Source organism: Scatophagus argus, chromosome 17 (assembly GCF_020382885.2).
Source record: "Scatophagus argus isolate fScaArg1 chromosome 17, fScaArg1.pri, whole genome shotgun sequence".
Taxonomy (NCBI): Eukaryota; Metazoa; Chordata; class Actinopteri; family Scatophagidae; genus Scatophagus; species Scatophagus argus.
The window spans coordinates 6,202,165-6,215,776 of record NC_058509.1 but is presented as its reverse complement, the minus strand read 5'-3'; the positions used below and the strand labels follow the sequence as shown (position 1 = coordinate 6,215,776).

Genomic DNA, 13,612 nt, shown 5'->3' with positions numbered 1-13,612 from the left:
TTTAACCATCTGGCTGGTAAAACCGAGTATTGGTTTATCTGGCTGTGGAGCGCCTCATCAGCAATGACTACACCATCGAGGGCACTGTAATGCTCATCACCTCTGGTTGTGCTGTGTTGGCTAATATTGTGTGAGTAAAATAGACACAGAGTTCTCATTTATACAGCTTTTGCCAGCGCGCCTGAATATTTATGATTTAATTAATGCCAATACAGAGATGGCCTCTTTAAGAATTTTGCATTGTAGTATGTTGTAACAAAGTCCTTGTATCTCAAGCTGATTAGTTTCATACTTTTTTACATTTGTTCCTACTCTCATGACCACATTCACAGGGGTCTCAGCTCGCATGGACATGGCCACAGTCACAAAAAAGGACACGATCAGATCTCAAACCAAACCCACTTGAATGATGAACGCATAGACCTGGAGAAAAACAAGGTCTTTCATGGTATGTATCTTGTAAACAACTTTCTTCTCAAATATGGTTACATGTGGTGGTAACAATATAATGATTATTGTAATGAATTATAATCCAATGTATAATATTTAGAGCATGGATCTTGATGAAATACTTTCTTTCAGGACAGAAGGCTCAGCCACCCAGTTCCAGTATGTAAGCGGCCTTTGTCCACGGGGTGGGAGATCTTCTTCAGAGCATCAGCACGCTCTCAGCGCCATCATTATCTTCTTCAACGTTAGAAGTATGTCTAAAAGTACTGTCTGCACACGTAGCTATAGAGGAAACTGTCATTCAAAAATGCAAACATACTACTGTCTGAAAGTTCAGCTAACGTTAATCATAAAGACCCTGTGTGTAGTTTTGCCATCTTCTTGTGTACCAAATGCAAGACGGAAGGAACTCTTGAGTTATAGCAGGTGAAGAAGGTCATCTAAAACATCTAGCTGGTGTTAGCTAAATGCTAAATGCTATGACTAAAATGTCAGAAAATACAAAAAAATGTTTCTGTGTCTACTGGATGTGTAAGTAAATACGCATTTTGTTACCACATTTACAGTTGTTTTTAGGTCTTGTCTGATAGCTAGTTTTGCATGTTAGCAAGCTAATATTAGCTAATATTAGCAAGCTATGCTAATGTTACTCTGCAGCTGAAAGCATGGCTCAGTCATACAGGTGAAGCTGTCGAAGTGCAGCTGAAAAAGAAGTACAATTTAGATATATGAAGGTTGTGCAGATTTCTTTGCAGAAATTGCTGTTATTTATTTTTAACAACTTAGCCTTTTCTCTGGTATCATCCTTAGGAAATGTTCATAGGTTTTTTTTGTGGACTTTAAAAATAGCAGCCATCTCTCAATTTTTTTCATCCAGCAGTTTTCCTTCATAGCTTATAATGAGCACATAGACTCTATACTGCTGATGAACCAGCATTAAAATCTCAAGAGGCTGCTAGCTTGCCTCTGGATGTTTTTCTCTTTCATGCTTTGTCGAAAGTCTGTGTGCTGTTCGGTTTTTAAGCCACATAAATATTCAATATAAACACACTGGGTAACTAACATTTGTTTATTGCCATTTCCTTTGTCTTCCTCTCTCCTCCACAGATGACTCAGTAGACTCAGTCAGTCCTGAGAGAAATTATACAGGCTTTTTTCTTCTCCTACAGCTTCCTCTCTGTTACTATTCAAATGGCGGAACAGGTTGACCTAAAGCCCGGGTGTCCCCTTTGTGAGGACCCCCAGATGTGGAAACCTGCCCAAATTCTTCATATGATCCCCGCAGAAAAACTCTTATGCTAGCAATATTCAGGTCTGTCCTGCTCAGTGGGCCTTGAGGTCTTATGTTTTACTGTGACATTAATATTTATGAGTTGTCTTTGCTTTTAAGTATTCGTGCTGAAAAAGAAATCACAATGCACTGTATGAAGTAAATGCTCACCTTTTCTGAACCTGTACATTAGGCCTACACCTTGTTTGTGACTGTGATGAGTAATTACTAATTTATACCCATGGTGTTCATCTTAAATGCACATTTTAACCGCAACTTTTGACTTTCTGTGAAACACGAAATACTGTTTGAGAATTAACCCCATGTGTCAACCTAAGACATATGGCACAGTATAAAAAATATTTCTATGCATGGACTACTACAATTGCAACCTCAGAGGCATGTGGAAAGTATTAAGAATATTTTAAGACATGATTAAAATGTCTTTCCGATGCCTTTGTACAGCACAAGCTGAAATGAATTATTCAACAAAATATTCCTTTTTCAAATACTCTGTCTTTTGAGTCTTGCTTTCAAAGTCTGATTTACAATGTCATAAAATTTTTCTTGATGGAGTGCTGTATCAGTTTAACCCCTTACTGCCTACACCAGCTCCTCTGTTGCTGGGCAACAAGCTCACAAATGGGTCCATTGTCTTGAGGGGCATGTTGATCCTCATTAACAGCCCCCCACCTCTTTGACTTTGAGCCAGTTTGTGTGATTTTCAACGCACCTGGGCGGCCATTTTGGGGCATCTGGTGGGGTAGTAGCTACAGTAGCACAGTCAAGGGCATCATTAATAACAGCTGACATACAGCTGGCTGATTCCCACGTTCTTCCAGTTTTATTTTGACATTTTTCATATTTCAATCGCATGCATTAACATTTCTATCATCAACACAGTTAGTCTCTAATTTTCCAAAAGTGTTTAATCCATGTTAGGTATTCATCTATTTATTAAATTTTGGATTGTATATTCCATTTTTTTTCTCCTTAAGTAGCTTTAAAATTGTTAAAGCATCTTATTCACGCTGCATAGAACTGTGTGTGTGTGTGTTTTATGGCTGCATCAGATCACTAAATTGAAATTAAGATGTCTTGTCCATCAGTTTATGCACATGTTCCCTAAACTCAGCCTGGCATATTTGGCATCTTCTGGAACTTTGGGACCCCACTAGAATTTAAAATAGTTGGCAGCACAACAAGGCCTTGTGATCTACTAAGGGGTTGCTGCTTCTAAAGAGGATGTAAACATACTGTAGCTGCTACATGAAAAATGTATGCATATAAATTTGTGTGGTTGAATGCATAAATAAGGATTTATAAGTCAGGCAGGTAAGTTTCATAGCGTGGTATTTATCAGATCTTGATCAATGCAGGGGTTGTGTGCCTGTGTCCTTATACCACCTGCCAATTAATTTGGAGAGATGGATAATTTATGTTTAGTTCAATTTATGGTGTTTTTACTCTTCCTCTTTGGTCTACTGCTTCACGTTCTCTTATTTTAAAGAACATTTTGAGACATAACAACATTTTGCTATTAAAATGTGCTTTAAAACTAAACATACACATTTATTAGACAACAAGTCTTTTCCTGTTCTAATTCACATGCGCACTTATACAATACACATGCACCATACAGTACACACCTTCCCGTATGCTTGCCCTCCCACTCATTCACTTTATCCCTGCTTTCTTTACCTTCAGCTACACTGATCTCATTCTTGTATTCAGGTACTGTCACAAGTGAAATTTTCTGTGGGAAGTTGGATGGACTCTATACTGTATTGCCTTCAGATCAGACCAATGTGCTCCGTTTGCACTCCATCTGAACTTAGACCTGCAGGGACCAGATCACTGTGTATTTAATTAAAGTGTGAGTAATGCACTAGGTGGCTAGATAATCCCTTTTAGTCCTGATACCCCCTTAGCAAATAATTATTACACGGTTTATGTTTATTCACAAGGGGTCTTTCTCCATTTTTTCTCACATTTTGCTCGCTCTCCTGCTCCTTTTAATGGTTTTTCTCTTGGTTTCTCCATCTTTATCCACTAGCACTTCATCCTTCACGCTTTCTGTGTCTTCCTCTCTCACGTTCAAGGTTCAAGCCCCTGCAGCAGTGATGAGATGATGCAGTACAGTGTGCCTCACGCCATGTTTCAAGGTAATCCTCTTTGCCTGATGTTTTTTCATGTAAGAGGCCTCAATGACATGCACACGATGAACAGCAGGCTGCGCGAGACTCTCAGAGGTAATGAGATACTGCACTGCCTAGTTGTTCAATATTTTATTTGAATCTTCTCCTCGCTGCTCTCCAGTACGGTTTGTGACCACAAAAAGTTTAGCAAACTGAAAATGATGATGGGAAATTTTGAGATTTGCGACGGCATTGTCTCGTGATGAATGAATAAAATGGTCTTTGATTATGAATGTTTGAATTTACATGAATGTTTTGTCTCAATGAGGTTTGATTGCATTAACATGAAAAAGAGGCACAAAATGAAAGCACTTTCCTTCAGCTTGCCTTGATGTGATCGATACGTTCTTCTGTTTCTATTTCTTTGATCAGTGATGATAGATGATCTCTCAAGTCCCTCGCTTAGCCCTGCCACCGTGATAAGCACACATGAGCACACAAAACCGGCATGTCCTTACACCCACACATCCACATCCCAACCTCATCTGTGGGTGTGATGTGTGAATGAGCTTATTTTTAAAATTTTGTCTTATAATGTTGAATGTATGATTCAGCAGCAGAGCAGAGTAAGAATATCCATCTCACTACCTGCCTCCACCCACTCACCACCACTCTCGCGTCCCAATTAAACACACAGGAAAGACAGGCTGGATGATTACAGAGAAACTCATTTTCAAATGGCATGCCTCAGTTGTTCTGGTGGTATGGCAGATGGGGATTGTAAGAGTAAGGCTCATTCATCCTGGCAAGCTAACCAGCCCTGTGTCTGCAATTAAGAAGTTGTGGGCAGCCAAGTGAACTTGACACAGTGTTTTTCATATCAGTGTGGCATGTTGCAGATAGGGTGTTTTGGAATAAGTGAAAAGAAATGACTCCAGGTTATTATTACACAAAATGTGTTCCAGATAATAGGAAATTGAAATCCAGCCTGTAACCCCAAATTTGAATGAATAATGTAAATTAAGTAATAGGCATCCTAATCTACTTTTTCAGCCCCACTCAAGCTTGAAGGCAAAGACTTTCTTTCTTTTTCTTTTTCTTTTTCTTTTAAATAAAGCTCTTATTTCCAGTCCCTGTAATTCTGCTGCATGGCAGAGCACATGCTGAAGAAGCAGCTTTGTATAGCCCTCTGTCTATTTTTGACACCTCTTGTATTTCAAATTAATTTGAATCCTGATGGCTCACAAAATAATCCAAGCACAGCTGTACAGTAATGGATGGGTGGATACATTGAAGGATTTGATTTAAAGTATACAACCCATTTATGGGATGATTTTAAATTATGCTGACAAAAAAAGTTATAATGACCCATGAGAAGCAATCATTTGCCGTAAATTGTCCCGGGGGCTGATGAAGTCAGACGTCTGTGACTTTGGCTGTCATGTAAGAGTGAGCCAGCACATGGCGCTGTTACCCTGAGCAGTCTGAACAATTTTGCAGTGCGCCTTGCTTTACCGTAATGTTACCATTAATTTCTGAACATTTGGAAGGAGGGCAAGCACTGACATGAGGATGTCAGTTTCAAAGACAAATATGAGTTAATTTTAAAATAAAGTGATGTAACATTTTAATTTATGTAGATAACAACATCCCCCTTCCGTAAAAATCACATTAAATCACTGAACACTTTTCATGTGCCACTTTTACTTCGTCATTTACTACCTCCATTCACGGTGTAAAGACGGAATCTCGCGATAGTTGGGGCAACTGAGACCTAGCCAGGAAACTTGACATGTCAACAAAACAGATAAATGATCACCACACAGGTAACATTACACGTTGTTTAATGTGCTGTTAAGTAAATATAAACACTCAGGGAGATGTTTCATTTCACATCGTGCCGAAATAATCAAACACAGTAGAAAATGAACCGAGGGGAAGCTCAAGTGTCGTGTGGTGTGACTGTTCACGTAGCTTTTACTGACAACCACTCCATGTGTTAGCTAATTCACCCGTTAAAAGACTTGATAACACTTGGATAATGGCGTCAAAAGTCCAGCATAGCTTCTAAAAGGCTTGTACTGATGTAAAGACACGTTTAACGCTTTCTGAAACACCGGTATACAGCTTATATTTGAGGCTATAACGTTAGCTCAGAGACTTAATACGTGTTGAGTCTTTTTGCTAGAGAGCGTTTAGTTTTTATTTGTGACAGCTGTGAAGCTTTTAGAGGTTTATACTGCTTTTCCTCAGCGTATAAATGGTATCATATTTTATTAACTACCCTATTGATGATACAAGTTAAATGCTGTGCCATTATGTTTATTGCTACTAATTTAGTGCCTATCGTTTTTGTTAGACATGTAAATAATTTCATTGTCATCTTGTCTAACTGTCTTCCTCCTCATCTTGATTTTATTCTATATATTTCTGTCCTGCTCCTGAACCCTCCCCCGATGAAAGCATGTAAGGTGTTTGCTGGCGTAGAATAGCCTGACAGGTAACCTCACCTGGACGAAGACCTGCTCCACCAGCATCTTCTCCTGCTGTCTCCATGACAACCCCTCCACTAGTGTCGCCTTTTGGCGGGCAGCCTCCACCACCTCAGCAACAGCAGCAGGCCCAGGCAGCACGGGATGTCAACACGGCCTCACTGTGTCGCATTGGCCAGGAGACGGTCCAAGACATTGTCCTCAGAACCATGGAGATCTTCCAGCTCCTCAGGAACATGCAGGTTTGTCTGCCCACGTGCCTGTCAAATATGGTTACACGCCCCCTTCAGTTTTCTGTTTGCGTCCCCTGCCATCTTTGAAAACTTTTTTGTTACATATTTTTCTTCTAGGTTCAATTCCCTTACAAGACATAATACATTACAATAGAACAATGTTATGGGAGGAGTAAAAACACGCCATCACACCAGAATATAATCAGAAATTGCCAAAAGATAATCAAAATAAAAAATATAAAAAGATATGCTAAATTAGTAGCAATAGCTCTGATGTTAACGTGACAGACCGCTATTATGCAGATAACAAAATGGCTGTCAGTCAGGATGGCAGTTCTTCAAAAATGTGTTCTTATGCAGGATTTGAAAAAGTCCAAGTAGACTGTATACTAAGCAGCTTTTTAGTGTGGCCAGACTGTTGAAGTTTCTGGCAGAACAGTAATAGTGATAGTAGGCAGAAGAATAGTTTCATCCGCCTACCGATGAAAAGTAAATGTTACGATGTTGAATAACACATTTCTTTGTGTTGTCAAAGTGTTTATGATGAGAAGTCCAACTCTAGCTAAGCATGGTTTAGCTCTCTGTGTTTACACTGATTTCTCTGCATTGAAGGGGCACTACTTTCTCTCAGATTGTAGAAGGAGCTGTTTCAGATAAAGAGCAGCCATCACTCACTTTTGGTTCTGCTTTTGTTGTTGTTGAAACTAATCTTTCAGTTTTTGTTTGCCTCACTGAGTTGTCTGAAACAGTATGTAAAGACCTTATGAGTCATATTGACTCAAATATGTCTCACGTTTTTGATGATTACATTAGTGCAGTCGACTACTGTTACTAACAGTTAAGTTAGTGGATTCCTTAGGCATTTCATTCAGGATATCAGGCTTTTCTGCAGTTCCCATGTAGTTCAACCCTGTAGGAAACCTGAAGACGAGGCCAGCATGAGTTTATCATGGATGTCTGGCTGCTCCTCCGAGATGCTCCTCCTGCTCCTTGTTAAAATCACAGCCCGAGACAGGTCAAACAAGTGCACCTCAGCCACAGAATGCACAAACAGCATTGTTGTGACTTGTTTTTTAAATCACAGGCTGCCTTTATGCCCATAAAAATTCCTCATTTCCAGCTTGTGTTCCCTCCCTCCCTTGCTCCCTCTGTCCGCCTGTCTGTCTCCTCTCCTGCTTCTTTGTGTCTCTCCCTTCACTTTGCTTGCCCTGAAGGCAGGCTTGTTTCATGTTATGTAGGATGTTTATAATCAGACAGTCCCACCCCAGAGGCTTGTCGATCCTCACAATAAAAAGCATGTCTTGTTACTGTTAACACCCATTGTAGTTAAGAGCCAGTGACAGTGCCTCAGTATGAGTGTGAAAACATTCAGAGCAGTAGTTGAGTTTGTGTTTGAACTCTGATTTTATTATCTTATCATATTAACACGTTTTTAAGGTTTCCCTAAAGACCGGTTGCTCTCATTCTTCAGTAGTTGTCTGTTACTGGTGTAAATGTATGTGCATTAGTAGTTAAGGAACTGCAGAGGGTTTGTCGTGCTTCAGCAGTCAATAGGGATCAGTGGCTGTTGCCTTTTATTAGCACTACCAAAAATGTAATCCTCTACGTTGCTTAACACAATGTCTCCTCTGTGGTGCATTTCAGCTTCCTAATGGAGTCACTTACCACCCAAACACCCACCAGGACAGGCTGGGAAAACTCCAGGAGCACCTTCGGATGCTTTCTGTGTTGTTCCGCAAGCTGCGCCTTGTCTACGACAAATGCAAAGAAAACTGTGCCGGGATGGACCCCATACCTCCAGAGGTGAGTTCTGTGTGTATGTGTGTGTGGGAATGTCATCAGTTGTTTGAGCCGATAACACTAATTTACTATTTCTACTAGTGTTGTTGCTGTAGCACATGTACACTCATTGGATTTAGGGAACGAATGTGACAAAATAGCTACAAGTTGACGCTAGAAAATATATCAGCGGTGCATCCTGGGTGACGTCAGTGTGACGAAACCCCTTCTGGTGGACATGTGGACCCTGTGCCCACCAGTAAAAAAGGGTATTACAGTGTGAATATTAAGTAATTTTACTGAAGAAGATCCTGTGTCTTCACTGGACAAATCATTGCCGTAAATGTACCCAGTAGTTTGTGCTTACAAGAGAGATTGTAGAAACGTAAGCTTTTTGTAAAATGGTAGAAATGTTCCTTTTTAAATGAAGTGAGATGTAATAGTGCAATAAAATAAAAGAATCACATGCTTATGTTAGCTATTGTCCTGAAAAGGAATAATTATATTGCTCGTTTTTTTTACGCTTACTCACTCGTAAAGATTTTTTTACCTCACGAGTCATAAATGGCTTTTAGTGTAGTTGTATTTTATCTATGTAACTTATGTATTTATCTAAACAGCGCCGTTTGACTGAGCATACATGCTCTTTTTTTTACGGCAGAGTCCTGCTGACAGTTTAATAGAAACAAAACGGCTTGAACAGACAGCGTCAATAAATAAAGGATAAACCTGACAGTAAACAGGATACGGGCACCGTGAGAACAAACACGCAGAGCACATTGTTATGTGGAGGCTGCATTACATTAACAAGATTCACTTCATTTTAGATCCGTTTCCAGTAGAGGGACATGTTCTCTGGGCTTCTTCTTGTTCTCATGTTATTTATTGATGGCTACATTCTCTGTAATTACCGAGATGTTATTCTACCTCACCCAACCTCAAATCAAGTTATGCTTTTTAATACACGTACTACACAGCTATTTCTGCTATCAGATCTTATGTAGCAGTGGGACTACATTCTTAATTTGACATTGATTGATTGAAACATCCAGATGCTGTAAACATACGTCATGATTTTTCTTTTTTTTCAGCCACTGCCTCACATAGCCCAGCTTTTTAGACAAACTGCCTTCTAAATTAAGAAGCTGTTAGTTTAAAGGAAGTAGGCCATTTTTTGCTGACCCCCCCCCCCCCGATTCGTGCACATACACTCACACAGCTGCTCATACAAACACACAGATCTTTACCCTCGGGGGGACTCTTATCTCACTTACTCCCTCCAGGTCTGTCTTTTCTCCGCTCGCAGCGGATTCATTGGTCGCTTGAGGTGAGTCTCCAGAGTCTCTTTACTGCTGGTTACGGTCACCATCCACCTTCAAGGAACAACGGCACTTCAGCTCAGCCGCACTCCATCGCTGCCTGCCTGCACACAGACCCACAGAAATACACATGCATGCGCACAACCGCGTCCCCCACAATAGATATACACAACATAGACATGCATGTGGTGCACTGTGGCATGTCTTAAGGGCATTTTTTTAAACACACACGTGCACTTATACGCACACACATACACTGGCTCACTGTTCGAGGCTCCATGCAGGGCTATCCACCACTGTTTGATTGGATTTATGACTGCAGCAGTCCCTTCCCAATTTCTACAGATTGGCTCGGAGCTAATCTCTCTCAGCAGACTCCTACTGAGGATAAAGGAGGATGTGGGAGGAGACCAGTCTTAAATTGGAACAAATTTGTGATGGCTGCCACCGTGTACATTTTTCCGCATTGAATAATACAGTTTCTCGGAAGCATTTCGAATGATCTATCCGCTGGTTGTTCGGAATGACTCTCGCCTGCAGTTCCGCCCCTAAATCAAAGTCTATGAGGGGCTCACTTTGACATTTTCCTTTGGTGTAATGGAGTAAACCATCACTGAGCCATTACACCAGCTAGCCATTTTTCTCCCTCTTATTTCCACCTTATTTGAATGTTTATTCATTTCCCCTTGAGGCTGAGACAGAGTCCAATGCTGACCAGCCAATAACTCGGCTCACCATGTTTGTCTGGGGCTGAAGGTTGTTGATTTTGGCCCCAGCATGCATGCCATTTATCATCTCTGAGAATTCAGGTGCTTGCCTGACAGCCGCTCACTATTGGCTACCCGAAACAGGAAGTGGAATCAATGACTCGGGCAGTGTGACCTCATCGCAGCCTAATTAGCAACAGACCCGTTTAATGAACAGCTGGACCAAATGCACACGTCAGCGTTTTGGTCTTTTGCTTTCCAGCTGTCATTTGTTGCTGTTGCGTTGCAGCTTTTTGCTCCCTCTTTTTCCCTAATTCTCTTCTCACACTTCTTTTTGCAGCCCTTTCCCTCTAGTTCTGATCTGATCTGATTGCTGCTCAGTATCGACACCCTCTCCATTTCTTTCTTTCTGCCTCTGTTTCGTTAAATCTGTTTGTTCATGTTGGCTTTGTTTCACTCTCTTTCGCACCAGTTTTCTCTTCTGCTTTCCCCATTTTCTCCGTGCTCTGTTGTGCCATTTCCCACCTTACATGGTTCACCCTGCTCTTTTCTTATTATTTTGTTATTTATTCGGTTTGTATTTCTTCTGCCCTTTCTCTTTTTGTCTCAGCGAGGTAACCTGGAGAACTTCATTAGCCCATTCTTCTCTGTCAGGCAGGAAACCACATCCATCTTTCTGTGGAAGAGGCAGGGGTTATGACTCACACACGCACACACACACATAAACTGCATGGCTACACACACAAAATACACCCTTCATCCATCTTTCCCACCCTACTCAGCACATTTCATTTTCCCCTTAGAAGCTGCCAAAATCTACCCACTACCTTTTAAAATTTGATATGTCATTGGCTTCGGTCTGAAATCATCTAATGAAAAAACTTTCCTCTTTTCCTTCTTGGATTTTTCTTGAGCCACAGACAAGCTCATAGTTTGTCTGATATAATATCCTGCACATGTTCTTGCTGTCTTTTCTCCTTCCAACACAAAGTTTACAGTTTGGCCTGGAAACTGACAGGAAGAGAGAAAGTTATCCAGATTTTTACATCTTTCTGTCACTCCTTTTTCCCCCCTCTCAGCCTTTATGTCTTTTTGCGTTTCTCTTATTCTCTCGCTCTCTCCCCTTTTTTTCCAGTTTTACTTTTTCTCATGTTTCTTTCTTGCTCTTTTCCCACCCATCACCATGCCCTCTTCAACCTTGGCTTTTCTCTGTCTGACTATCTGACATTTTGCCCGTCTTCTTGCCGTCTTCTCGTCTCCCTTAGTCTGTTTTGCCTACATTTCTCTCCGTCTCTCTTTGCTTCTTTTTCTTTTTTTCGTTTTTGGTTTCTTTCATGTTAGTCCTGACGTTGGCCGGCTCCAGCTGTACTCAAACACCAGTCCGTCATTGCTTCCAGACGAAGCAGTTTACACCAATCAATGTCTAGTGTGTCCAGTCTCATGTCGCAGTCAGTGTAGTCAACCAGATTAACGGGAAGAACTTTTCACGATTTGGATTTAGCATCGTGCCAAGTCGTTATTGGTTTGGAGCGCCTTCTACCTAATCTGTGTTCGTGATCTTGTCTGGTATGACAGTTGTTGTTCTGGAAAGGAAACAGTTTTGTTTTTGTTTTTTTTTCCCGCTTGCAACAGGAACTTCTTGCCTCTGGTCTAATAAACTGCTGGAGATTGTTATCTTTGTTGCTTTAATCATTAAAAGTGGTATCTTGTGTTTGATAATAGTGCAAAATTGGTATGTGTGTGTCTGAGAGTGTAAAGTGCCTGTGTCAACATAACTGATACATTTACACAGTGTGTGCTTTGCAGTCACTCTAGTTTTAGATAAAATCCAGTTCCATTCAGACGCTCTAAAGATCCCCAATCAGACATTGTCAGTATACGACCCTTTATGTTCTTGCTGTACCAGGAACAGTGTGTTCTCAAGACGTCCACACATTACTCGATGTGTGACTGCAGTAAGACTCTCTGCTCTCCTCCTTCTCCCCCACTGAGGTGACCACTAGGGGGCAGTGTGACGCAGAGCAGCATTCGGTGACCCTGTCGGCTCCGTTGAACGCCGCCTCGCCTGAAGGCTCTCGCACATCAGCCACACTGTAGTGTCAAGCAGACAAGGTCAAGCACACAGAGCGTTGAAAAATGAATTAATCTCCCACTTGCGTTCTGTCTTTCTCGCTCTGTCTCTCTCTGCATGCTGAAGAGAGATGGGTGAGACTCAGCCGGTGTTCGAGAGCCTTCACAGAATCCCCATTTTCACCACTTCATGGGAACAAGATTATGTGACAGCACGGGGATATCTTGAGTATAGGGTAGCACTCATACGTTGGGATTACCCATATGTACATAAATTTGACCTGTAACTGCACTCAGCAGGCAGGTACAATGTGAATCTGAAACACGGTGCCCTTGAAGTATTTGAATTATGGTTTAGAGTAAGAGGGAAGCTGAACAAGTGAAAAGTTTATTAGGAAGTGAGTTTTCATGATACTTTCACAGTGAGAATTCTGTATTACTGTAAGTGATAAACTTCAAGCCAAATTAGCTAAATTGTCAGCATTTTGTAAGTGATCCCCTTGTGTCTTGCTTAATAATACAGCCAGATTTTTCTTTTTCTTCCAGCTACTGATACCCTTTGTGGAGGATGACAGCTCAAAACATGAGGATCGCTCAGCTGGCCAGAACCGCCCTGCCACCGAGGAGAGGAGAGAAATCCTGGAGGTCAACAAGGTATTGTGCTGTGTGTCTCAATAGCACCAAGCTTTTAGGGTTGCATGTTTAACTCGAGAGAGTGGGGCTCTTAAAAGACAAATGAAAAATGGGCTGACAAACTGATGTCTAGAAATTTTATCACAGCTTCACGTGTTGTAATTTCAGACCGGTAAGACTCGGATCCACGAGCCTCCAGACATTTTAAACCACGTCTACCCGAGACACCATCTTAAAGATAGGAAATGATAATTAGGTATGAAATTCATTACAGATTAGTAATTTTACTCACGTCATTAACCCGAAGCTTTAATAGCACACTTTCCTTTATTTGGGTAGGAACCATCTGGGTTGTAAAGATGAGGTTTGTACAAAACAAAATTAAGAGGCTACACTTGATAAACTTTATTGTCTGCTGATAGAGTTTGTGTGTTTTAAAGAGAGCAAAGTTCTGGTGAGAAACGCAATTAACAACAATTGCATTTCAGGATTTGGGGGACTGCATTTATGTTGGTTCTCCT

General features: G+C 41.0%; 1 protein-coding gene and 1 long non-coding RNA gene across 4 annotated transcripts in view; both read left to right on the top strand.

Annotated features, from left to right (window-relative positions):
* Positions 1 to 24: 24 nt before the first annotated feature.
* On the top strand, positions 25 to 736 carry LOC124074119. Its single transcript, XR_006845788.1, has 3 exons — positions 25 to 130; positions 333 to 448; positions 583 to 736. It is a non-coding gene; the product is annotated as an uncharacterized LOC124074119 (long non-coding RNA).
* Positions 737 to 5,594: 4,858 nt separating this feature from the next.
* The window catches only part of med30 (mediator complex subunit 30), a 36,057-nt gene continuing 28,039 nt past the window's right edge, over positions 5,595 to 13,612 (top strand). For all 3 annotated transcript variants that reach the window (XR_006845860.1, XR_006845859.1, XM_046417461.1), the window contains exons 1-4: positions 5,595 to 5,684; positions 6,321 to 6,592; positions 8,228 to 8,386; positions 13,005 to 13,112. Coding sequence is in view for 1 of the 3 variants with exons in the window: in XM_046417461.1 (XP_046273417.1) it covers positions 6,413 to 6,592; positions 8,228 to 8,386; positions 13,005 to 13,112 (447 nt within the window). In the remaining 2 variants the exon portion in view is untranslated. The remainder of the gene's footprint in view (positions 5,685 to 6,320; positions 6,593 to 8,227; positions 8,387 to 13,004; positions 13,113 to 13,612) is intronic.